This window comes from Pelmatolapia mariae, linkage group LG7 (assembly GCF_036321145.2).
Source record: "Pelmatolapia mariae isolate MD_Pm_ZW linkage group LG7, Pm_UMD_F_2, whole genome shotgun sequence".
Classification (NCBI taxonomy): Eukaryota; Metazoa; Chordata; class Actinopteri; order Cichliformes; family Cichlidae; genus Pelmatolapia; species Pelmatolapia mariae.
In genome coordinates, this window is record NC_086233.1 from 60,384,593 (window position 1) to 60,411,244 (window position 26,652).

At 42.0% G+C, this 26,652-nt stretch overlaps 1 protein-coding gene across 2 annotated transcripts in view; it reads left to right on the plus strand.

Moving 5' to 3' along the window:
- Positions 1-672: 672 nt before the first annotated feature.
- btbd11b (BTB (POZ) domain containing 11b) overlaps positions 673-26,652 on the plus strand; it is a 76,161-nt gene continuing 50,181 nt past the window's right edge. For both annotated transcript variants that reach the window (XM_063480057.1, XM_063480058.1), the window contains exon 1: positions 673-1,725. In XM_063480057.1, coding sequence (XP_063336127.1) covers positions 873-1,725 — 853 coding nt within the window. In that variant the 5' untranslated portion in view covers positions 673-872. The remainder of the gene's footprint in view (positions 1,726-26,652) is intronic.

A 26,652-nucleotide genomic window follows, 5' to 3' on the forward strand; every position in this document is an offset into this window, starting at 1 on the left:
AAGTAAAGAATACTTCTACAGTGTATCGCTCGGTGTTTCTTTATTTAATGTATTCATGCAGATCCTGCAAAGCCGTGATGCCCCATGGGAAGGGCAAAAAACTAAACGCAGAAACTAACGTTAGACCCTGAGAGATCCTAGATAATGACCTTGAAAGTAATTCCGATCTTTTCAACGAGTTCTCCTCCAGAGGAACAGAGAAGGATACATTATGCATGCAATCTATTATTAATGGTCTTGAGTCATGTTACGATCAGACATGGGTCCTCAGAAAATAACTGAAAAGTCTGTGCCTCTGGCGGGTTTGTCCTCTAAACACGGTTACATAAAAGCAGTTGCTTTTATATTAAAATATATATTATTCAGTGCAATTTGTGTCTTTTGTCTGACTGGTCATTTTACAGGATGTGCGGTTCAAGAGTTTTGAGGAAGCAAACTTTTATAAGGAGTAGACGACAGAAAGGGGAAAATGAGCGGAGTACTCGTGTCCTTTACTGTTTGTATTCCTATTAACAATCTTTATCAGGAGCTATATCGATGGGTTTTTTTTATTGATCCAATTAAAACGCTTTGCTGATTCTTCCCGAGAGTCCATTGGTTGACAGCTGCGCTCTGTTTTCTCCGGTCCCGCCTCCATCTGTCAGCCTCTGCGCTTGAACGGCACTGTGTGACTGTTGATGCACTGTAGGGAGATACTACTCTTAACTTTATGCCTGCATGGACAGTTCCAAAAGAAAACAAAAGAAAAGGGAAAAGAATAAAACATTTCAGTTGACAAGCTCGTGGAAGGCGCTTGTGTATCCACACTGTGTCTTCGTCGGTATTTTCCCCCACTTTTTCCAAGCCCTCTTTTTACAGTATGAAGCGCAGTTATGGCAAGGAGTAGCAAGTCAGTAGCAAGGACCCTGGAGGATTTGACGCTAGACTCGGGTTATGGTGGAGCCGCTGACTCCTTCAGGTCTTCCAGTGCGTCGCTGTGCTGCTCAGAGGCACATGGAGGGAATTACTGGCATTTAACCGACTCGATGCACAGTCGACACAACAGTCTGGACACTGTTAACACGGTCCTGGTCGAAGACGCCGAGATCCTGGAGTGCACCGGGCAATGCGCTAAACTACCCGAGCTTGAGGATGTGCCGTGGAGCCTCGGGGAAGTGGTGAGCGCTCTGAGCAAGGACGAGGAGATGAGCCTGCCGACACCACAGCAGGACGTCCTGCACAGGCTCTCGGTTCTGGTCAGCCGGGCCCTGGTCAGGGTCGCAAAGGAGGCGCAGCGCTTGAGTTTGCGCTACGCCAAATGTACCAAATATGAGATCCAAAGTGCCATAAAGATGGTCCTGGCGTGGACCGTGTCGATGAACTGCATCAGCGGGGCCCTCAGTGCATTGTCACTGTACAATATGAGCACAGAGGACGACAAGTTCACCCGCGGCAAGTCGGCGCGATGCGGACTCATCTTTAACGTGGGGAAGTTCTTCAGGTGGATGGTCGATAGCAGGGTAGCAGTCAGGATCCATGAGCACGCGGCGATCTACCTGGCCGCGTGCATGGAAAACCTCTTCCGCGATGTGTACGCGCGGGTGCTGCGCAGTGCGCTGCTGGAGCGGGATAACGGGATCCCAAAGTTTACTGTGGAGACCCTGGAGCAGGCCGTTAACAGTGATGCAGAGATATGGGGCTCTTTGCAACCCTGGCAACACCTGATCTGCGGGAAGAATGCAAATGGTAAGTTAAGGATAAAGCAGGTCAATTTAACAAGAACCCCCTCTCCACTTTGCATTCATTCATGTACACATTTTAAATTATGCCACTTGCAGAGTTACTTCTCTCTCCCCACAGTAGGTTTTAAAATCAATAACAGACTGCACAAATGTCAGAACATTGAAGATTTATATAAATAAGTAGGCTGCTTTCTCTCAGATTCACTTTCTGCAGGATTCCTGCAGCTCCTGCCTCTTCAAAGAACTGTGAAACTTTAAATGACAGGAGGAAGGGATTCCTGCAGCTAGAATAGTGCTTTCCAAGAATGCAGGCACTGCAAGCAATTGAACACTGACCAGTTGGTCTTTGTGTGAAACTGTGATCCCCTTTTGTCCAGATTGCCTCGTTTGTCCTCTGTGCAAAGTTAGACTGGAGCTGCTGTTCTCTCATATACTTCTCATACTGTATGTGGCTGTTTTGTTCAAAATGGGTGAGCACAGCATCCCTGGGTTGAGTTATTCACTCTGAGGGCTTTCAGTAAAGGGGGCTCTGCCTGCAGTGATGCTATGCAGAGATGAGTTTCTGTTCTTTTCACCCAGAGGGAGGATTTTTATTTTCTGGGTATAGCAGCTGATTCTATTACGGAGTACCCAGACTTTTCAAGTGTTAATAATACTTTATGTCTGGTGTCTTTGAAAATATCTGAATTCAAAGGACAAGTCTAATAGTATTCTGACTTCACTGCCTTTTAACCATCAATACATCCGTAACCACTTTAAGACATTCTTGCCCCTGTTTTGATGGATGTTGTAAAAGCGCTGCTGTGACTCCTCTTGCAACAGGTTTACGTAATAAAAAAGGCCCTGGGGACGTATGTGCTGTTGTGCATTATGCAGAGTGATGCAAATAAAACTGAGTTATAGAAAGAGAGGGAGAGTGAGAGACAGAGAGACAAAGTTAGAAAGACTGTGACTGTATTGATGAATCACCCACAGAAGAGAATAGTACTTCATTTTACTGTGCCTCTTGTTTTAAGTGCATGTCAGTTGGTTTGCAATTTCCTTGCTTATTTGTTCACAGTGGTACAGGATTGTAGTTATTTAGTGAGACTCGTTTAGAGACAGGTGACAAATTACTAGAAAAACAAAGTACCTTAGTATGGTGTAAGGCCACCATGTGCCACAAGTACAGCTTCACTGTACCTGGTTCTCCAGTTTTCTTGTAACTCTGCTTTAGGACTGAAACATCATTCTTCCAGCATTCCCTCATTTGGTGTTTTGATTATCTAACGTGTTTAGAATCTTCCATAAATGTTCAATTGTATGGTTATGAGGTGACTGCAAAGGCCATAGCAAACGATCCACATTTTCATACTCATCAAACCATTTGATGACCCTATGTGATCTATGGATGGGGCGCTATCATCCTGGAAAAGAGCGCTCACCTTAAAGATAATTTTCGGTGTAGGGGTCAAGCGTTCAGGCCTGCCACAAACGCTCTCACTCACTTGTCAAGAACACAATGAAGATTAATTCATCTGGATGTAGCCACATCTCTGTAGACCAGTGCCTAAGCTTTCTTTTGCACCACTGAACTGTCAAATGTGCGTTCATCTTTGTAATGAGGGGTTTATACACTGCAACCCATCTAATATCCCTCTCTATGTAATTGTCCGGGCTGTTCTTGCTGACAGTCTGTTCACGTCCTGCAAACATATTCTCAGTCACCTGAGGAAGAGATCTTCTGCTTTCATTCTGCTACACATCACACTCACGCAAGCATCATGTTTATCACATATGTTCTATGTTCAACACTGATTACTGATGTCTGTCTGATAGTTGTAATGCAGACTGAATTTCTTAATGAAACTCTACTCAGTTGGATATTCTTTGTGACTCCTGCCATCTGTGCCCCCTCTTTAAGTTTCTTAGTTTTTTTTCTTATGCTATCTTGACACAGAATCAGAATCACTTGAGCATGCTCAGCAGTTTTATACATGCTACATTGCATGATTGGATGATAATTGTTTAATTGTACCATGTAGTGCACCTGTGTGGAAGCATCTGCATTTTTGCTGTGTTTATCTACTCATTTATAAAAGCTTTTTTGTATAGCGTGTGCATTTATTCGTAGTGATTGCAACACACACTGAACCTACACATGCAACAATGCCAGAATCGCCACATACAATTAAAAGTAGCACAATAGAACGTCAGAGCTTAGAGTATGAAGACACAGTGCACAGTACTAAATATCAGGATTCACTCAGTAGGCACACTCAGGCCACTTGGCATGCGGTGAGGCTCCAGCTGTGGAAGAGGTGTGATGAGTGCTGACTGGTGTATCGGATTAGTGAATTGGATAAGATGCAAATAAAATATCTGGAGCATATGGAATATTGACATAAAGCTCAAGGCTAGGAAAATAACGTAGTGAATGAAATCATGCAATACTGTGTAATATAGCATTTTGTTAAAGGGTTAGGTAGTAATTATTAAACCACTAGCACAAAAATAAACATCAAAGCACTAAAAATCAATATTTTAGATATGAATGTTTGAAAGGGTTTACAGCTTTACAGAGCTTATTGGTTCACCTATCTGTATTAGTGCATTTTTTTGTCAGTTTTCAGATACTTTCTAGAACTTTGATTGCACTCCACCAGCCTAGCACCTCAGCAGATACATGTTAGTGGCAAGCTAATGAACACAGTGAATCATTTAACAGCTACAGAGAGGAAAAAACAACCTATAGCTTAATGAATCTTTAGAGGCAAAAGCAGTCTTAAAAGGAAAGTAAGAGTAGACCTACAATGAGGAGGTGGCAGGAAATTTGACTCCAAAATGAAGACATATTTCTGTATCTACAAGATAGGAACTTGCTAGCGAACAGTTGCCTAAGAGGTGATAATATAACAGAGTTCAAAAGCTCATCCCTTACCACATTTTCTGTTCTAATGGCAAGACCTCTAAACCTTAAAGCATCCTACAGAGACAGAGAAAGCTGAAACACAACATCATTTGTTTTCTTCCTACTAAAACCAAACAGCCATCCAGTCTGAGGGTGGTTTGACCTTACCAGAGTCGCTGCCTGCCAAACTGAACTTCTATATCGCTCTATCCATTCTCTCTGTCTTACTCAGCCAAGTGGGAGTAATTTAGGTGATTTATCCATATTATGCTAAAGCTAGTGACCCAGCTTCGTGAAGAGGGCTTTATGAATATCTTTATTGCATCTCTTGAGCCAAAGCTTACTTCTGTTTTTTTGTTGTCACAAATTCAATAAAGTGTTTTCCTTTTTTTAAGATTTAGGTTCAAATACCTTAATAATTTGCAAAGTCATTTTTAGAAGGGGGCTTCAGTTTCACAGCAGCTTATAAAAGCTACACAGTTTGCTTTCTTGCAGCCAGATATATGAAAGGCCTGCTTGACATCTATATAGTCAGTTTTAAAATTTATCTAAAATCTCATATATATATATATGAAAAAAAAAATTCCCCGCTCGCCCCTCCAGGCGGTCTATCCTTCAAGCTCGGGTCCTCTACCAGAGGCCTGGGAGCTTGAGGGTCCTGCGCAGTATCTTAACTGTTCCTAGGACTGCGCTCTTCTGGACAGAGATCTCCGATGTTGTTCCTGGGATCGGTTGGAGCCACTCGCCTAGCTTGGGAGTCACTGCTCTGGGATCACTGTTACCTTCACCCTCCACATCTTCTTAAGCTCTTCTCTGAGCCCTTGGTATTTCTCAAGCTTCTCATGTTCCTTCTTTCTGATGTTGCTGTCATTCTGAACCACTACATCTATCACTACGGCCGTCTTCTTCTGTTTGTCTACCACCACTATGTCCGGTTGGTTAGCCACGACCAGTTTGTCCGTCTGTATCTGGAAGTCCCACATGATCTTAGCTCGGTCATTCTTCACCACCCTTGGGGGCGTCTCCCATTTTGACCTCGGGACTTCCAGGAACAGCTAAGATACTGAGCGGGACCCTCAAGCTCCCAGGCCCAGGCCTCTGATAGCGAACCCAAACATATATATTCATCGAGATCTCAGGGCCTCCTCTCACCATGTGTGACTGTGTGTTATTTGCATTTGCAGGTGGGTGTTGGGTTTCCCTCCTTCAGCTGTGGTATCCTGTCAGAACAGGAAACTATTCTATATGGTGGGATATTTCTTATGGCTCCCGCTAGAGCTAGGACACAGCGATTCTTTGATTACCTTAATGACGTGTGCATGTCAGAAAATGTCTAGTGGAACGTGATATCCACTGCGCAGGGATATCTTCCACCCTGGGGACCAGTTTGTAACCACACTTTATGTGTGAGATGACTTTCAAGTCTGGGCAAATCTCATTTGGTTTTTCAAAGGAAAGTTTCACCCTAAAGACATTTAAACAGTTGTTGTTAGTGCACCTTGATATACTTGATCTGCTTTATTTGTATATTGGTGGCATTTCTCTTACTCAAATAATTATTAATGGCATACAAATTGGACCAAGTATTCATAACCTCATGGCTAAATAGCATACAACCATTTACAGCTGCTATAATCAGCTTTTTATGTTTGAAAGGGGCTACTCTTTACTGTGTGTATATAAATGTCTTTAAGATCATTTCTTTGGTTTAATGGGTGGCAACTGTCAATGTTGTGGAAATAGAGTAGTCGAGCAATTACAGCCGAGAATGAAACAGATTTTGGTGCAAAGCAGAATACAATGCAAGAGTACTGTGCTTATTTTATAGAGTTCCAGTAGCCCGACTACAAAAACGGTAGTAGGTGATAGGGCTGTTCGATATAACGATATATATCGGATGACGACAAAAACGTCTGTTGTTTTATTTTACGCTATCGTTTGTTTCGTGGTGTCGCAAAATAAACTGTTTACAGCAATATTTTTTCATCGTTTTGATGGTCACTGTAGTGGCTATATTAATTTCTTAAAGTTCTCTTTCTCTTATATTTAATATAACCACACTACGACGGACAAGCGCCTGTTTTTATGCCTTGTCGTTAGCAACAATGACGGTAAATCCATCGCGTGTCCGCTTGTTTATTTTCCACATAAAGTTTTTAGAATACAGCTCAACATCCTGTTGAGACTTTTCAAAATAGACTGAATCACGTGAAAGAGTATTGTTACGTCCCCCCCCCCACCACGGTGGTGGCAAAGGTAGGAAGGAGACAGCAACACTGGAGAACCACAATCAATGAAGGAGGAGGACAACAGGACAGTTAAGAATCAGGCAGGATTTATTGGTTGCTTGCCTTGATAGTCAACTTAACAACAGAAAAAGGGTGGGGGGAGGAGGACTGGGCGGTTGAGCCAAATCAAAGAAAGTAATAAAACAAAAAGAGGTCGATAGCTTCCAGGGTCTAACTAAAACAAAAATGCAAAACAAAAGGCCTACCTAGCTGCTCGACAAAAGGTCAGTGAAAACATACAAAAGTGGCATCAACCGCATAACCCTAGTGTGTCTAACAGTTTAAAACCTGCAACCAGTGTATAGGGTACCCCAGCTTACCTGTCCAGCCTTCCACCACACACAATACAAAGAAGCCCGTTCACAAATGTTTGTCATAAAGTAGAAGCCAGCAGCCACCAGCTGGCCAGGGAGCTGCTCCTTTGTAGTGATTTTTTTAGAGTGTGATTGGCCAACTGGGCCCAGACCAGCCAATAGACACATGCCAATCAACTTCGAACTGGCCAATAGGTGGAGGCTTGACACCTGAAAGATAAATAGAACACAAAAGCAAAGCCACATCTCTTGGCACGTAACAGTATGCAGAGTGTTTACGGATGAGAAGCAAAAAAAGAAAAAAAGCCGTAAGGTGCTAAAAAATAAACCTTAGACTCAAACGTTAGAACAGGCTTTTCCCCGCAGCACGGCGTGTAATAAATACTCACAAAGAAAACGGCGGCCGTTACAACTTATGTCTAAAAATGTATAGCTTCATGCATCGGTTAAAACACTGACTCCAGGTACACGACGTCCAGCTGGAAACACTTCAAGTCGAGCTGCCCGAGATTCACAGAATTTACAGAAAATGTAAAATTTTTGTAATTTATATCGTTATTGGCGATAGTTTTCTTATATCGGGATATGAGATTTTGGTCATATCGCACAGCCCTAATAGGTGATAACATTAGGGGTGTTGTCTTACAGCTGAATCTACTTCTACTTTATAAGCATGATTATGTAATTGATTAATAACAAAAAGACTTTTTATACATTCAGCTAATGATTACTTAATGATCTTAACAGATGGAAAAAGACAGAACATCTTCTTATGGTTAGTATATAGAGTAACCAGAGATGCAAAATGATGTAACATTGGATTTATCAACAGAAATTCAATGCAGCAACACCTTGCATCTTTGTGGAAGTGTTGCCAGGTGCTTGGGAAATACAACACTCTTGAGAGGTAATTTGAGATCTTTTGAACAACAGGCGTGCTGCTCTGTGGTATTGTTCTGTATTTATCCTTACTTTTTCTTCCATGATTAAAAAAAGAAAAAAAAACCCTTTGTACTAACCAATGCACACTGTTTTTAACCACACCAAAAATAATACAACTTTCTAGGGCATGCTGGAAAAATGTGTGAAATCACCAACTGAAAAGACAAATACAGAAAAAAGGGTTGTACAAAAAAAGTAAATTACAGCACTGAAGCACACCCCTTGGAGAGCATTCTGCCATTACAGTGTGAAGTGCATAACAGAGGTGGGGGTTTCCTTTTAAAGTCTTAACAGCAGACCCTTCGCTTAAAATTTAACATTTACATTTACAAAATTTTGGTCATCATGCGAGACAAGCAGCTATCCAGTCGCTGAGTCTACAGTATGTGTGCTGTTGTAACAAGAATGCTTTACTGCTGTACGTTCAGATGTTTTAATTACGTTGGATCTCATCGCTGAAGTGCAAGAGCACTGGTCCAGCTACATTCCAGGTTTTTTGTTTCTTATTCACTTGCTGGTGTTGTTGTGCGAGGCTGGTGCCTGGTGCACATGTGTCTGTGGGGAAGGCAGGGAGACAGGAATGACTGCGGTTAGCAGCCGTACCACTCTGTACTGGTGGAGACCAGTCCCCATTATGTCTGGAAGAAAGTTATAATATATCTGTACTAGGGAAGCCCTGACACAGCAGCATAGACTTGGTCATGTAAGGCAGCAACAGACACTGGCGAGAATTGAAATACACGCTCAAAGAGCCACACATGGCCAGGGGTAGATCTGGTTTTAATTGCAAGTTTTTGGGAGGGAATGAGGAATGCTGATGTGACATGGTGTCTGGCACAATGAGGGGGAGCTTCAGCCAAGTTAGCTTCAATTGATTAAGAGGAGACAAGTGATAAAATGTAGTTAATTCTGTACCCAGCTGGCGGTGCTTGCAATGGGCTGTGCATCTTTTTGTTCTTTAGCAGCCATCCTTTTTTCTTATGCACTTCACTGGATTGTATAAACTTTCCATTGCCCATGCGTGCATGTGTGTGTGTATGTGTGTGTGTGTGTGTGTGCGTACATACGTGTGTCGGTACATTCGGCTAGTGAGCCGCCATTAAACTGCAGTCACTGCACACTGAAAAGGAGACACAAAAAATAATCGTAATACTGTTAATGTTGTCCCCTATGACTTTTCAATGATGAATTGATGAAACTGCGCCTTGTTATTGTTATTTTTTCTGAAGAACAAGAGCAGAACAGAACAATACAATCTCCTCCAAAATAATCAATATTTATGAAAAATCACTTCAAGGGTAAAACCCCCTGAGCCACTGAGTGATGAAATTTAAGAAAACACTACTGGAGCTGCGGCAGCATTGACTAATTTAGCTCATTTTTATGCTTGACCTTTCATACCAAAAAGAGATTTACTCCATTACGGCCCTGGCAGTGTTAACCCAGAAAGTGTGCACTTATTGCTATAAACTCACTCAGCATAATGTTTTTAGTTTCATGTTTACTGCCCGTGGAAGAGCTTTGCTATTTTTTCATGCCTGGATGACATTATCAAGGGAGTTTTAGCCATTTTATTTCTGTCTTTGGGGTAAATTTGTTTCCCTCTGGACCAAATTGTCTGAGTGTTTTTTAGTAGGTTTTCCCAAAGCACAGATGGAAAGTTTACCTTTTGCAGTGTAGACACTAAAAATATGCCACTGCTGCGCAAGAATAGTTTGATAATTACTCTGCATCCAGTAAAGCTGTGGCTAAGAATGAATTGTTCAAGATGTCGACTTTGGAAGAAAAGCAATGAGAGAGGAAGAGGCACAGATGGCAAGGATCAAAACAGGAAAATTCATAAGAGAAGCTGTGGGTGACAGATGAGACCTATACAAGCAATGTCTCCTGCTTATTATAGCAGGAAGAAAAGTCTGAGCAAACAAGTACCAGCAAGTGGATTAGCTAAGGTGAAGCATCAGTATCTATTACATTTTTTTTGCAGCTCTGAATTCCTTTTGTTGTATAGAGGGAAATGATCCTATTTAAGTAACATCCAGTCTGGCTGGAAAATATGAAGAAAATACTGGTAAACAAGCTTTGAACTTGTTTTCCCTCTTTGATGTGAGCCGAGCAGAACTCGAAGAAATTGTCTTGTCACTGGTTGAAAAAGTGATTTGTGTGTTAAAGACAGCTGCATGTCAGGACATATCGGGGCATTTCCAGATTCACAGTTGGTGAACTGTGAACCAAATTCCAAGATATTTACATAAACAGATTCATGCATGCATCTCACACACACAAATACACACATACAACACTTCCATCGTCTCCCATCAGATAAATGCTGCGATCAGCAGAGCGTGCTTTCAGCTAACATAATGCGCCATCCCATGTTGTGAGCAGTACCAGTAACGAGCCTCGCTGTGCTAATACATTTAGGTCCGTATCATCTAACCTGTTGTTGTTTGATCACAGTAAGACCAAGATGAGAGGCAGCAAATGTTGCAGATCATTTCAATGTGAGAAATCCATTTGCAGTGACAGTTAGCTTCCTCTAGATGGGTGTGGTTAATGTTTAGCTGATAATATTACAGACAGTTCACCCATGCAGAAAAAGTCAGTTAGTTTATTTGCTCAGAGGACCTAGTGACACCTGTTTAACAAATGCTTAGATGATTCCTTTGATTTAAACGCATACACTTAGAGATAAACACCCAGTTTTTCTACTACCTCCCCCACTCATGACACTTTGTGTTGTTTCCCACTAAATGTCAGAACTGTAAATAAAGATGTCTTGATGCATGCTCAATCATCCAGGTAAGTAAATCTCCAAAAGTTGATTCTGTTCATCTGGACGTAGCTTTTTGTGGGCTGGTTTCAGTCATTATGCAAATGTACTGTTTATAAGATTGGTGAAACCTGCAGACCCGGTGCACCTAAACGCGTAGTGAGGGTGTGCTGGGAACGCCTAGCAGAGGCCCCAGTCCGTGAGATCAGAGTTGAGCAGAGCTTCAGCAGCATTCCGAGGGAGACTGGGGACATTGAGTCCGAATGGACCATGTTCAGCATTTCCATTGCCGAAGCTGCTGCATTGAACTGCGGCCGCAAGGTGGTTGGTGCCTGTTGTGGTGGTAATCCCTGAACCAAATGGTGGACACCAGAGGTGAAGGGAGCCACCAGGCTGAAGAAGGAGTCCTATCGGGCTTGGTTAGCCTGTGGGACTTTGGAGGCAGCTGACAGGTATCGACAAGCAAAGCAGAATGCGGCTCAGGCAGTGGCTGAAGCAAAAACTCGGGTGTGGGAGGAGTTCGGAGAGGCCATGGAAAAAGACTTTTGGACTGCCTCGAAGAGATTCTGGCAAACCGTCAGGCGTCTCAGGAGGGGAAAGCGGTGCTCTACCTGTACTGTGTATAGTGTTGGTGGAGTGCTGCTGACTTCGACTGAGAAAATTGTCGGGTGGTGGAAGGAATACTTCGAGGACCTCCTTAATCCCACTGACACGTCTTCTGAGGAGGAAGCAGAGTCTGGGAATGAGGGGGGTTCCGGGGGCGAGGTCACTGAGGCAGTTAAACAACTCCTTGGTGGCAGAGCCCCTGGTGTGGATGAGGTCCGCCCCGAGTTCCTGAAGGCTGTGGACGTTGTAGGGCTGTCCTGGTTGACACGCCTCTACAATGTTGCGTGGAGATCAGGGGCAGTACCCCTGGACTGGCAGACCGGGGTGGTGGTCCCCATCTTTAAGAAGGGGGACCGGAGGGTGTGTTCCAACTACAGGGGGATCATACTCCTTAGCCTCCCTGGGAAAGTCTATGCCAGGGTGCTGGAAAGGAGAGTTCGTTCGCTAGTCGAACCTCAGATACAGGAGGAACAATGCGGTTTTCGTCCTGGTCGCGGAACACTGGACCAGCTCTTTATCCTCTCAAGGATACTTGAGGGTGCATGGGAGTTTGCCCAACCAGTCTACATGTGTTTTGTGGACTTGGAGAAGGCATTTGACCGTGTCCCTCGGGGTGTCCTGTGGGAGGTGCTACGGAGCATGGGGTGTCTGGCCCATTGCTACGGGCCATTCGATCCCTATACAACCGTTGCAAAAGCTTGGTTCGCATTGCCGGCAATAAGTCGGACTCGTTCCCGGTGGGTGATGGGCTCTGCCAGGGCTGCCCTTTGTCACCAATTCTGTCCATAATTTTTATGGACAGGATTTCTAGGTGCAGCCAAGTGGCGGAGGGCTTTCACTTCGGTGGCCTCAGAATCTCATCTCTGCTTTTCGCGGAGGATGTGGTTCTGTTGGCTTCATCAGGTGATGGCCTCCAGCTCGCACTGGAACGGTTTGCAGTTGAGTGTGAAGCAGATGGAATGTGGATCAGCACCTCCAAATCTGAGGCCATGGTTCTCAGCCGGAAAAGGGTGGAGTGCCCACTCTGGGTCGGGGATGAGTTCCTGCCCCAAGTGGAGGAGTTCAAGTATCTCGGGGTCTTGTTCGCGAGTGATGGGAGAAGGGAGCCGGAGATCGACAGATGGATTGGTGCTGCGGCCACAGTGATGCGAACGCTGCGCCGGTCCGTTGTGGTGAAGAGAGAGCTGAGTGTAAAAGCGAAGCTCTCAATTTACCGGTCGATCTTCGTCCCTACCCTCACCTATGGCCACGAGCTGTGGATAGTGACCGAAAGAACGAGGATACAAGCGGCGGAAATGAGCTTCCTCCGAAGGGTGGCTGGCCTCTTCCTTAGAGATAGGGTGAGAAGTTCAGCCATCCGGGAGGGGCTCAGAGTAGAGCCGCTGCTCCTCCACATCGAAAGGATCCAGCTGAGGTGGTTCGGGCATCTGACAAGGATGCCTCCTGGGCGCCTCCTGGGTGAGGTGTTCCGGGCATGTCCCACCGGGAGGAGGCCCCGGGGCAGACCCAGGACACGCTGGAGAGATTATATCGCTCAGCTGGCCTGAGAACGCCTTGGTGTTCCCCCGGATAAGCTGGAGGAGGTGGCTGGGGAGAGGGAGGTCTGGGCTTCTCTGCTTAGGCTGCTGCCCCCACGACCTGGCCCCGGATAAAGCAGAAGAAGATGGATGGATGGATGGATGGATGGATGGATGGATGGAAACCTGCAGTCAGCTGAGACTGAAGAAGTCACTTGGATGAGTGACGAAACATTCCTCCCACAAAACATGTTATTTTTTAACATGTTCAATGTATCACTCTGGCATGTCAAGTGTACAGCACTTTGTGTTCAGCTGGGGGCTGATCCGAAAGTGCTATATAAATAAATTGCTTGCTTGCTTGCTTGCAAAACGCTACGTCCAGATGATCAGAATCAACTTTTGGAGGGACTTGTGTTTATTCTCTTTTGTCTTGGAAGTTAGATGAAAAATGTCCAAGTTCATATACCTTTTGCAGGGTAAATGTAAAGGCACAGCTTGTGGACTGGAAGCGTCACATAATAATAGAAAAGGAAAGGAGCTTTGCCTGCCTGTCTAAGGAAACCACATTCACATATTAGCAATTTTACAGCTTGCTTAGTAACAAAGTAGGGTCTACCTTATTATATAAAGCACCTTAAGCCCACTGTTGTTGTGATTTGGTGTATATAAATAACACTGAATTGAATGGAATAAAATAGGTTGGCTGTGTTTTTACTTATGCTAGACATTGCTTAGTTGCAGTCTAGATAGCAAAACAAACAAATGAACAAACATAAGACCACTTGTATCCTTTCAGAAATAATTATCTTATTGTAGCCCCCAAAGTTTTCAGTGTCCTGAACATTTACTAGGGATTAGTCATAGTGGACACACTTTTGCGGTGACTGAGTCATTAGGGTGAAACTGAGTTTGATTTCAGAATTAGCATACTAACAGTACTCTGACCTTTGATCAACAAACTAAGCTGCAAAGTTGGAAATTTTCCACTCCTGTGAAAGAGGAAATACATAGGACGCCACATGTTAGCAACACTGATGCTTGTTTTTATTTACACTTTTTCATATACAGAATTTTTAGCTTACGTTTTGATGTGACAGAACCAATTACTCATTCAAAGTTACATTGAATGTAAAAGCACTGGATACAACTCAACAAGCCTTTATCTGAACTGCAAGATTTGTTATGTAATATTTGAGGCCAAAGGGTCATATTGGATTATACTTTTTTCCCTTTGATATCCATTTCTGTAACTTGGGTCTGTATTGACTGATGCTGAAAATTAGTTTTGATTCAGTACGTCACATGCGCACTCTGCTGGGTTAAACACTTTAAATACTGTAAACAGGTTCCACACTGATTTGCACCAGTTGTTGTGTAAGAACTTAACTTTGCATGCTGATAGTAGTTTGGTATCAAAATGCAGTGGGACCCTTAAAATCGGAGAAAACAACCAAACGTGATTACATCAACCTCAAAATGTCCACTTTCAATCAACCTGCTTCACTGGCAGTACTTGAAAATCAGTGACCGTTTTTCTAGCATTTCTTAGACTTAAACTCTGCAATCACCTGCATGGGTCTTAATTCAGTTCAATTCAATTTTATTTATATAGCACCAAATTACAACAACAGTCATCTGAAGGCGGTTTATATTATAAGGTAGAGACCTACAATAATGGAGAGAAAAACTCAACAATCAAGAAGGATGTCTATGTTCTAATCTTCTATGGACAGATTAGGTAGAAATGTAACTTTCTGGGGAAATAACACACTAGACTATAGGTTTGCAACAAATCATTGTCTCAGCTTTGAAGCATGATAGAGGGAGCGTAATGTTTTGTGGCTCTCTGTTTGTTCAACAGTGCCTTCCAATTATTGGAGTAACTAGGAATTCCAACCAAATCAAGAAATTGTACTTAGGAGAGGTTAAACAAAATGACAAGACAATAATTAAAAGCACAGAAGTAAGTCAACAACAGAATGAATGATAGTTTGATGTTGTGGAATAATCTGATCTTAATGCAGTTAATGGCCTGAAGAACTCTTTAATCAAGGTGTTTATTGTCCTTGACGATATATTTCCCTTCTGTTGTTATTTTTCTTTGTATGTACTGACTCTATTGTACTTTTTAGTCATTTTTTAATGAAGTGTCTACATTCGTCTTTGAACAATGAATTGACTACAAGAGAGCTACATATTGGGGCTTAGTAGTCCTCAAACAGGCAGTAGATTTGCTGATACAGTACCGATTCTTTCTGCAGGACCAGTATCCTATTACCACCCATTTGAGCTCATACCATTGACCTTCAGAGTATGCGTGTGTCACTGCATATACCGTCAGTGTATACCTGTTTGCACAAAGTGAATGCACTGTTTCCCATTCTGTTTTTCTCTGTGAAATTGCCTCAATCATAGTATGTGGCATAAGCGATTTATCCAGCTGATTTTCCTAGGCCTAATCAAGATGTGAATGAACTGATGTCTTCTACTTGTCTGTCCTCACTTATTTCTCTGTCTTTTATCCTTTTGTCTCATTTATGCTGCTGCCCGATTTCTCATTCTCTCTGTTTTGCTTCTTCAATTTCCCCTGTCTGTTTCAGTCCGGCTTTCTCATTCAGTGCAGAGTTTGTGTGATAACAAATCACACAAACTCTGCCACTGCCTAGAAGGAGAACTGGTGCCGAGCTGAGGTAACCTTGTGCCGTCCTACATATCTGGCAGGGCTCTTATAGTTCTGTCAATGTAGACATGGAAGGCCCCAATGGGGAGCCCGGGGTGAGCACACGCTACACATGCAGACATATGTGTCTGAACCGTGACAGATCTCCTCCAAATTGAACTGCAGTCTGTAACTATAGTCTGTACTGTGGAGTGGAGTGGATGGTGGCATGTGTTGGTGATGTAAGCGAATTGGAAAAGTGTCAGACATCAACAACAAAATAAGCTCCACACATACAACACCAAACAGTTGGTTTTTGCTCGAAATGTGTTGAACATCTTTTTAGTCCTTCAGTCCAGCTGAATGAGTTTGCTCAACCCCCGACTGAACCAGCAACATGTGGTACAGATTACCACGGGAGAAGGTACATGTCGATTTTGCTCATGACATTTTTTATTACTAACATATGCTGGTTCCTGCTTTACTCCCACAGCATTGTCAAAGCGGATCAGAGACTGGCAGAACAACCGCAGTGAAAAGACAGATGCCAACAGTGACTGTAATGTCTACTTTTTTCTGAAAAAAAGAGAGAAAGAAACACTGAAACACCACACTGTACCTTTTGTTATTGCCGGCATTAGCGGTGAATAGTACCTAAACCCATATGATAAATATAGCCGGGCTCTAATGTGTCTAAGTCAGAGTTCTGCGTATTGTAATCATCATTCCTCTAACTTTCCTGTGGATAAATTATTTTCATTCCCATGTTATGCTCCGCTAAACCCACTTTGTCCCATTTTCAAAAACTTTAGAGAAATTGGTAATTAATGACACACTTATGTGATGGCTACACATGAAGAAGATCTTTCAGAAATCTCTGTGGCAAATGGATTTAGACAAAGACTTAAAGTAAAATACTGCGAAAGGGTTAAATATCCTTTTTTTAACCCCTTTTTGACAGCCTCTTTGCAGTTCAGCTTTATGTCTTCTTAGCCATATAAAACAGTGCAACATAAGACAGCTTGTGTTTATACACTCACCAAATTATTATCTTTTACAATACGCACTCACGTGAGAAACTATAAATATGTCTTTGGGTTAGAGTCAGTTTAAAGCAGCTGTTGATTGTGTCGTTTAATACTGCCTACTTCCCAATTAAGGAGTTCAGTGTAATAGAATTTATTGTGAACTTATCGACAAAGTGTAGAAACACTTTCAGACGATACTCAGCTCATTTTCCCTGCACCACTAATTACGTCATTGCTCAAAGCTAAAACCTGACAGAACATCTGCTAAAAAAAATTAATGTGGCATGCTTTTTTTTATTATACTGAGTGTGTTTTCTCGATTAATTCTTAAAATGATCTTAGAATAGTTCATGTTATGATATGCTCATCTCATTCCTCATTCCGCTGTGTTTTATCCATTGTTGGAATACATGATGGTATGTATTAACATTTATTATTTGGACAAAAAGTATTGGACCACATCTCTTAATCTCTCACTTCAGTTGTTTTTGGTCCCATTGCCAAAGTTGTATAAAATCAAGCACCTGGCTATGCACTTTACAAACATTTGGGAAAGAATGAGTCGTTCTAAAGAGCTCATTTAATTCAAGTGTGGTGCTCTAAAAGGACGCATGCACAAGTCAGTCTGTGAAATGTATTTCCTCCTGGTATTATTGCAAAGTGTTTAGAAACCACAGCAACTCAGCCACAAAGTGGCAGACCATCTAAAATCACAGAGCATGGGCAAGTAGTGCGTAAAAGTTGCCAGCATGGCTAAGTCAATAACTACAGAGTTACAAGCTTCCTCTGGCATTAACATTAGCGCCAAAACTGTGCACCAGGAGCTTCATGGTTTCTATGTCTGAACAGCTCCTTCATGTGTAATGTGTAGGTGGCCCACTACTTTTGTCAGAATAATGTATTTGGTTAGCATCCAGTAGTTTTCATCAAGCATTGTGGGATACTTTGACTCCACTATCCACGGGGCATGCAGTCAGTTCAAGTAAGGCGAGCAGCTTTGAGCAGTTAAATCTCTACACAAATTAATAAAAATTAAAAGGTATAATGACAACCACTGTACTACACTAGAAAATGACTCAGTGTCAGCAATAGTGAAGACAAAGTGTCTGACACAGTTGATGTCTTGTTTTAGTAACAAGCTGTATAAAGGATAGTGTTTAAGTTTTAATAATACTGTAAATACTGTAGGTTAGCACTGTTCTAATAATCTGATGGTCAGGAATGAGCTGAACGTACTTAAACACCATAATAACAACAATGGCACTTCTGAGGTGCTGCTACAATCAGCTGTTGCTGCTTTTCAAACACAATGTCTTGGCATGAAGCTTTAAACTTGCAAGTCATATAATTTGTTTCAGTGCAAAATACTGAAACATTTAAAGTAAACAGACATTTTTGTTAAGAGGGTTTTTGACCACAGGGTGCCTTTAATAATTAAAGCTAATTTCTGGGAAACACCCACACTGCTACCACAGTACAATAGTGATAAAAAGCCTCTAAAATGAGTCAACCTCATTATTATACTCTGTTGTTTTAGCTTAGCTGTTGTCGCTTGTTGGACAGACAGAGGTTGGGTGCAGTATTTGACTCACGGGATAGAAAGGAGTTAAGAGGATGACATGATGCTGCTGAGACAGGTGTGTCTGTCAGTTTTATACCTAGCATGATGTTGTACCAGCTCTGATGCACACATTCACACATATGACTAGAAGTCTGTTTTACTTTTACTGACTAGAAGGCTGTTCACTTTCAGATTATCTCCAAACCTAATGAAAAATGCATGGATTGGGGAATTTTCACGATTTCCAAGAATCACATGACTATTTTGTATTTGAGCATCTGGAACTGAATCATCTTTGATGCCTCAGAGTTAAAGTATCTACACTTTCTTACTTATCTCATTTTGTAGCTCGAGGCCTCTGTTTTCTTATGGGAAATATCTCGAATGTGATAATTCAAACATTTTTTCATCCTCCGCTGGAAGAAATATGACGTGGTTCATCCTGTATCTGATTACGAAGATAAGACCTTTGTCATTGGGGTTGAAGGAGATTCATGCACCAGTTGCACCATTAGTTAGATCCCCATATACCGTTCCAAACATAAGTATTCAATACATGGTGTACACGAACGGAGGAATGTAGCCCCAAAGAGTTTTGAAATAAGGCTTACTGGCATACAAAGGCCCACCTCAGAAAATTTCAAAATCAGACTCCTTCTTCTTCCAGGATATAAATTATTGATGGTCTCCAGGCGATGATGACTGCAAAACCGATTTCTGCTGGTGTAACCTTTTGCACACCTGCAGAACATATTGTGAATGAAGTGATAACTTCAGCTGGCTGCACTAGCACAAAGACCCCAAGCATAATTTTCAAGCGTGTGCTGTGTACTTCGTGAGATCATACAGCGTTACTGAAAAAGAGAGGGGGGAAAGAAGAGTAGCAGATAGAGGGCAGGGTATAAAAACACTGGGACCGAGGGCTCGAAAACAGAAGACTGCACATTTTGTATGTCAGATGACAGAGGGCTGAGTCGAGATCTGAAGTGAACTATTAGGGCTGACACCGCTGGCAGGGAAAGCTGCATCCATCCAATTTTGTCTCCTTGCTTCCCTGTCAGTGGCTTGAACCAAGCAGTCTAAGCGCCATCGAAAACAGCGCAGCCACAGTGACAGTATAGTCCAGCACTCGAAAAAGATGCATGACAACTTCTCAGAGAGGGAGGCAGGAGCTGCAGCAGTACAATGAACTACTGATGAATGGAGTTATTCAAAAGGAGACAGCTGGACGTATAAGAGGATGTCCTTTTACGTACCAGCTGTAATAACAACACAGCAAAGATTTGATTTTTATGTTTTTAATCTCAAACATGCTCCTACTGATAATGACCCCTAATTAGTAGGCTTCATATTCTATCAGTCCGTGCTTCTGCCTCACAACATTACGAAACCGAGATCAAAACTGTGATACAGATGTCCACAGTATCGTATCTTGGCTCCATTTTCTGTACCATGATACCCATGTAGAGCTGTTAATGCTTTGGGATGGTGAAATGGTAATAATCTCTCTGGCAGCAAGTGAACTGGAATTGCTCTAAAGTAATAGAGATAATTTTTTGTTCATGATCCAATCATAACGGAGCGATCAGGCCTGTGGTAAAATTTGTAATCCATTCCTTCTAAAGAAAAAAATGAGGGATGAACTAAACCATGGTTTTGGAAAATTGTTACACCCCTAATCTGTGCTGCTCCTTTGCACTTTACAAATGGCCTGGTGTATACATTGAGTGCCTTACATAATTACATTGCATTTCTGTGCAGAAGTGAGATAAACTTAACAGCACTGCCAAATAATTTCTTTAAGCACCAGTGTTGTCTTGGCCTTTTTTATCTTGATGATGCGCTCTCACACCCAAACGCTCAGCACAGTTTTAAGTTGTAAGGCAAATTCCTCTGTAAAACATGGGTTGCAGGCACTGGAGATAAAGACCCTGCCCTTTGGCCTCTGCTGCCACTTCTGGCTGTTTGATAACAAAAACAAAGGCAGAGAGAAAAAAGCTCCTCGGGGTTGACGAGTGATGTCGACCCCAGTGTGACCCTCTGTGGGGGCAAAGAGATGATCAGATAGACATCATAGTGTCTGTTTTAACTGGTGCAGCTGAGGAGGCCATGCTTTATCTCGAACATCAGAAACCGAATACTCTGCTTCTTCGTGCTAAGCACACTGTATATAAGATTTTCAGACTGATTGTGGCTTTAATGGATAAAATGAAGCCGGATTCACGCTGATCAAAAAGAGTGGGAGCATTCTTCTTGTCAACTTTTGGAAATTGCAGTGACATTGAGAGAGTTTAATGCTATATACCACTGTAGACCTACATATTTAGATTTAGCCTTGTGGGCTTATCCATGCCTTACAGTGACTGATTTGAGTGAGAGCACAGCATATTGTTCTGAAGAAGAACATTCTCGCCGCTGCTCTAATGTCAGAGCGTGTACTTGGATCAGTCAAGGATCTAAGTGTATACTATGATATGATTTTCTCCATGGACAAGGATTACTGCTGAAGATTCAAAAGAGATACGAGTTATTTGCATATTAATTCTGACAGGATGAGAGTCAGTCTATTTCTTTCAAAAGGCATACTGGATTTTAGGTTTGAGGGATAACTGACTTGCTTGTACCCAGATTCATGTTAAGCACAGATATTGTGAAGGTTACGAGCAGATGGATGCTTGACAGAAAGGGTTATTTTATGTATAATGGAAGTCAGGTAACCATGAGTGTATAATTTGTGTGCAGAGATTTGAAATGTGTCCCCTTTGTGATGCAGACTCATGCAAATAAATCATGTCTAACTTATCACATGAGGTCTGCCTCTCAAGGCCTGATTGTCAGCAGGAGAAAAATGAGAGCATTGCAAGGATGAGTTTGATCTGCTCAGAGACCTGGGACAGATAAATCTTTCAGTTACTTCCAGATGACAAAGTCACATTTTCAAGATTTTTTATTTCTTACCAGAAATGTTGACATTTGGGATCAAGTAGATGGGTGTGATAAGCTTCGTGATAAGCACTTATATAGAGCAGCTAATGGTTTGAAATGATTGAAAGTCCTATTAAAATGTCTCCTCCTAGGAGTTAAAGGTCAAACAGTTATGACTTAAAGCAGAATTTGGATATCTCGGTATATAACAGGTTTACATAGTATATAGAGTCACAGCTTCACATTGCTCTCTGCCTCAAAGTTTTTATTTGTCTAAACAGACCAGTCATAATTTTTAGATTTACTGGGAAATGAGAGTTCAGCCTGTCATGTCATATTTGACTTCAGATTCAGAAGTGTAAGAGCTCTAGTATGACTCCTTGAAACTGTCAGAAAAGACTTTAAATCTAAGGCAAACCATTTATGCATCTCATATTTGAAGCAAAATGCTTTTGTTTTTTTAAGTGTCCACCATTTTTGAATTTCTGAGTGATGTTGGATGTATGGATTTGATGCAGCTTCCCTCCAAACCCTATAAAATTCACACATCATAAGTACAAATCATGACCAGAGGAGAAGTAACTCTAGATACATCTAGTGGATTCACTCTGCACCGCTGGCAGGGTCTCAGTGGAATTTAAACCTCATTAAGAAACCATGAAAATATGCTTTACTTTGAAAATCAACCCTACTATATTTCTGTACACATGGAAACTGCATAACACAGCTAGCACTCTGCTTTGCTGAGCTCTTCTCATGTATTGCAGGCGCATTGGAGCTACTCTGAGAAAAATTATGAGGTGGCAATAATACTTACTCTGGACCAGGGCGGCTGACTTCAACAGTCGAATTCAGTGGTAAAAAACATCCTCAGTCTGTGTACAAGCCAGAAATTCTGCAGTTAATATCCTAAAAAAGCAGTTTTAACCAAACAAACACACTCACAAAGGCCACTATTACACTGCCTGTGTTCTGTACTGTTACTTTGTATTTGCTAGAAATGTTAGCTGTTCTATATGAGGACTTTGTCTGGATCATCAAATGTGCTTTTGATTTGTAGTCAATAGCCCCGAAGCCCATAATGATGTGTCTTTAACAGCGTACAACAGCTGAACTCTGGGGGCCCAAAACCACTGCAGTGGTGCACTATGTTGCAGCTCAGGATGAAGGAAGCTTTAAAAAACATCTTTTTTTTTAAATAAAAGCAAGCCACATCATATTATCTGTTCTGTGTTTATGAAATTAACTCCACTTAATTAGTTGATTCTGTCCTTGTAAGTAAACACAAGCTGCTCCATCACAGTATCAGTGCTGCCTGCAGGGGACATTTTCTCATTTCTAATCATTAATTGCTCATCTGCGTCTGCACTCGTATGGGTTTCACATGTTCACTTGGAGCTTTGCTAATAAAAAATTGCCCCATGACATCACAGCACAGTGCGCCTCTCCGGATCCATTTGGATGAGACAGCATACCGAACAGAAAGGACCCACATGCTTGAGTTGTGGTCGTGTTGGTTTTGGGGTTTTTGGGCCCATGGTGTAATGAGGGAAAAATGGCAAAGATCCACATGAAGAAAGATTTGTCATGAGAACAACATTCAATGATCCACAAGCAAGAAGCCCCCCAAGCACGCTTTGTGATGACAACATTCAATTTGCTCATACGGAGGTCTTTTATTTCTTTCTTTAGTGAGTTATTTAAGAAATGCATCTTATAGGAAAGTAAGATGAATTTCCTGTCCTTGATCATGCCCTTTGTGAGATCAAGAGAGACTCATGACCCTCCTGATCTGTTGTTAAAGTTTCTAAGAGGAATATTGTGGCAACATAGGACAACAAGAAACTGCACAGACCCATCACTTATTTTTAATAGTTCTGTTTGAGAGAGAGATGATTTCTGACACTGTATTATTTAGCATTATAGGCACTCTTAGATTAATTGCCTCCCCTCATGTTTCATGTGAGATTATTTAGGGTCATATTAACACTCAGACACAAAACTGACATACATCTGCTTCAGAGCTGTTAAAAAAAAGCAAATCTAAGAATATGTCGAGACCTATTCCAAATAAGAAATTGGAACATTTACTACAACAATGAGGTCAGGGACTAAATTGCTTGCCTGGCTTACACTGATGATAGAAGGGGAGCTGATATAGGTCACCTGGTTGAGCAGGTGAATCATAAGCCTGTTGCAGAGCCTGGTTTGAATCTTCCCTTATGCCATTCCCTGAGTGTCTTCCCTGCTCTCTCTCCCAGCTCTCCAACAAGCGCCCCAAAAATAATAATGGTAGATGGGGAAAGGAAAAGATCTGAGATTTGGCAACAAGGCCTGTGCTGATGACCGCAAAGTGAATTTTCTGTCTTACCTGTTGTGTTCTGCTAGTGTCAGGTTCCTCGAGGGGGAAGGAGATTAATATGTCATACTGTGTCTCTGATCCTTCTCCCCGTGTGCACTTTTTAAAAGTCTATGCTGTGTTACCTATCCCCATATCCTCAATTTGATCCAGCTTTTAACTGAACTTAACAAGTGCAAAATTGCACTGAAGTAAGAGTACAAAAAAGCTTCATCACTCCTTTTCCACAAAAAAAGAAAGATGTTCTGTTAGCGCCATCCTCACACTGATAGAATCTTCTTTGTTGTGTCCCACGGCACATGTTCCTAGAGAAAAGGGAGAAAGAGAGGCCTTATGAGACACTCGCACGTGCCTTAACATAATGGAATAGTCCATGTTTGTATGACCTTTGCACAAAATACAGACAGCTAATCCGTTTCTGTTCTTTTCTTTTCTTATTGTGAACTTTAATCATCCTAAAATAATAATGTGACTACATTAAAAAACAAAGAAAAAAAAATCAGTCCACGATCAGTAAAGTCAATCCTCCAACCCTTCAAGTAGCTACACAGTGGTGTTTGATCAGCATGTGTGGGATCAATGAAGAATCGTCCTGTGAGTATTCAGCTGTGTGCGGATTTGCAAAATGATGACAGCGTACTGGCTATGTATGTCAGACTGACTCATTATTGGGGCTACACAGATTCAACACACAGGAACACAATATCGGGAACACAAAAGTCCAGTGCAATTTCATTTTGGCAACGTGCAGACACCAAAATTGGCATATGTTCACACACAGAATCTGTCACTAAACATAGCCACAAGAACCTTCAATAGAGGCAGTATTTATTGTAGAGCTATTTTATTGCATTGCCTCATATTGTATTTGTTTTGTTTTTGGGTTGACTCCCCATGGAGGCAGCTGTTTATTTGTGGCAAGTGTCATTACAGATATATGGAACAGAGAAAGGGCTGAGAGAGATTTCCATGCTCTGCCTTTGTGCTAAGCTGAATGTCTACTGGCTATTTATCCTACATATGTAACAATAATGGCATCGAATCCCAAAAGAGAAAAGGCGGAAGAATATTTCCCTCAAACATTTCCATTAATTGCACGGTTCCATTTTTTAAACTAAAACCCGTATTGTATTTTGCATTATATTAGATAGTGTATTGAAAAACCAATGTTAGCTGGAGCAATATAAATAATTTTTTTTCCATGCCTATTTTTGTGTAATGCTTCCAAAATATGAGAACACAGAAATATACTATATGTTTCCAATAAGTGCCCATATGGTAATTACAGTTTAACTTTATACTTTGAGTGACTATCTCTGTTGAAACATGACTATTATATGATGTAAAAATTTACATTCGTGCCACATAAAACAGAAGTAGCAAGAAGTACTTTTTCACTAAATATCCAAAATCATTCCTGCAGTGATGCTGAAGTATGATTTTTAAGAGAGAAGTCTCCCACCTGCTTCAAACACTTTCTGCAGTATCATAGCCTCTCTTCAACAGCCGAGGCCTGTGGGACATTCTCCCTTTTATATTTGGACAAGGACAAACAGGCTTTTCACACCTGAACACCTGCAGGTTAGAAACTGTACACACCTGCAGAGAAAATCAGCGTGTGACCTTTTGAACTATACTTCATTCTTCATTGCTGCTCTGGCGGTGTTGTTTCTTGTTGTCTTCACCTGGTCACATGGCAAGTGCGGGTTGGCAGGTGTTATGGGTGGTATCGGATATAACTCTCCCTGCTGAGGACCTCAGACAAACCACTCAATTAATTTTTGAGATGAAAAGTGAACCAGAGAAAAGTCATCCCTGCTCATTAACCGCTGTAGCTGTTAAATCTGCATTAGCATAATACTGTTGACTTTGGCGTGACAAGGACATTAACATTGTGACTTTTGTAAAGGTTGGATCAGGTTCCAAAAAGTGCAAACAGAATAACTTTGTGTTCACTGTAACTTCCATAAATGACAGCTTTGTCCTTTGTTTTTTTGTCGAGAGATGTGGTTTTTCCCAAGGCCTTTGCAGAAAGAGGGAGAGAGAAAAAAGGGGGAGGGAGGGACTGTGCCCAGCAGTTTGCATGCTGTAGTCATTAGTTGGTGTGGTGGGAAGTTTTATTGCTTCCCACTTTTGTCAAGTCAATCCAACAATTTACTCTGCTGCACTCATTCCCTTTCCCCTGTCAATTTCATGTACAAGTCTTTCTTCTGTGGACATTTCTGGTCAATCAGTGTAATGTTCTGGATGGGTGACCCAGTGGTCTGTCAGCCCTCCGGCCGAGGCTGCGCAATTCCTCGAGGCAACATGAGGGCGGGTGGAGTTCTTAACTGGATGGCTGCAGGCCAGTGGCTAGGATAACCTCCAGCAATTGATGTCATCGTGGCTTTTCTGGTATCAACGCCCTCTGGATGTATGCTCAGCCACGGTAGTTTGTTTCTGCAGGGCAACAGAAAGTAGCAACACCATCCGAGCATTTTTTCGAGGCTTCCTTTGTCCCTGTCTTCTTATTTTATCCCACATGTAGCCGCTGTTTTCTAAACACATGCAAAGCTAGATGGGAGAAAAAAAGCTACATGAAGTCAAATGTGGACTGTGGACTTTAAAACACTGATTACAGGGGTTGACAACAAAGACCTATTTTGGTGCTGTAAAACTTGCTGACCTGGAGCTGACGGGGAACGATTGTGTTTCACATTCTCCTGCAGGCTGTTCTGCCCTGCTCACACAGGCCGGGGGCAGACACACTATCGCTTTTTCCAACCAAAGAGCACTGGCTACTGAGCCCCAACCTTCAGGATGTATTTTTGTCACTTCTGCATGTGGACTTGGACATCACAAGGTCATTGCAAGAGACAGCAGAAGCCTTTTTACGGGTGATTGATAGTCACATCTTGGCAGGTTGTATCTCCACGATACGTCAGGGGAAGTGACTGTCAGTAGCTGGCTGTACTGTCTCCAGATCCTCTCAGGTCTATTGACTGTCAATCACTGTCTCCCTGTTTTCATTGATTTCCTCTCCACTCTTCCTATAGCCAACCCATCACTCCTCACATTGTGATCTAGCTC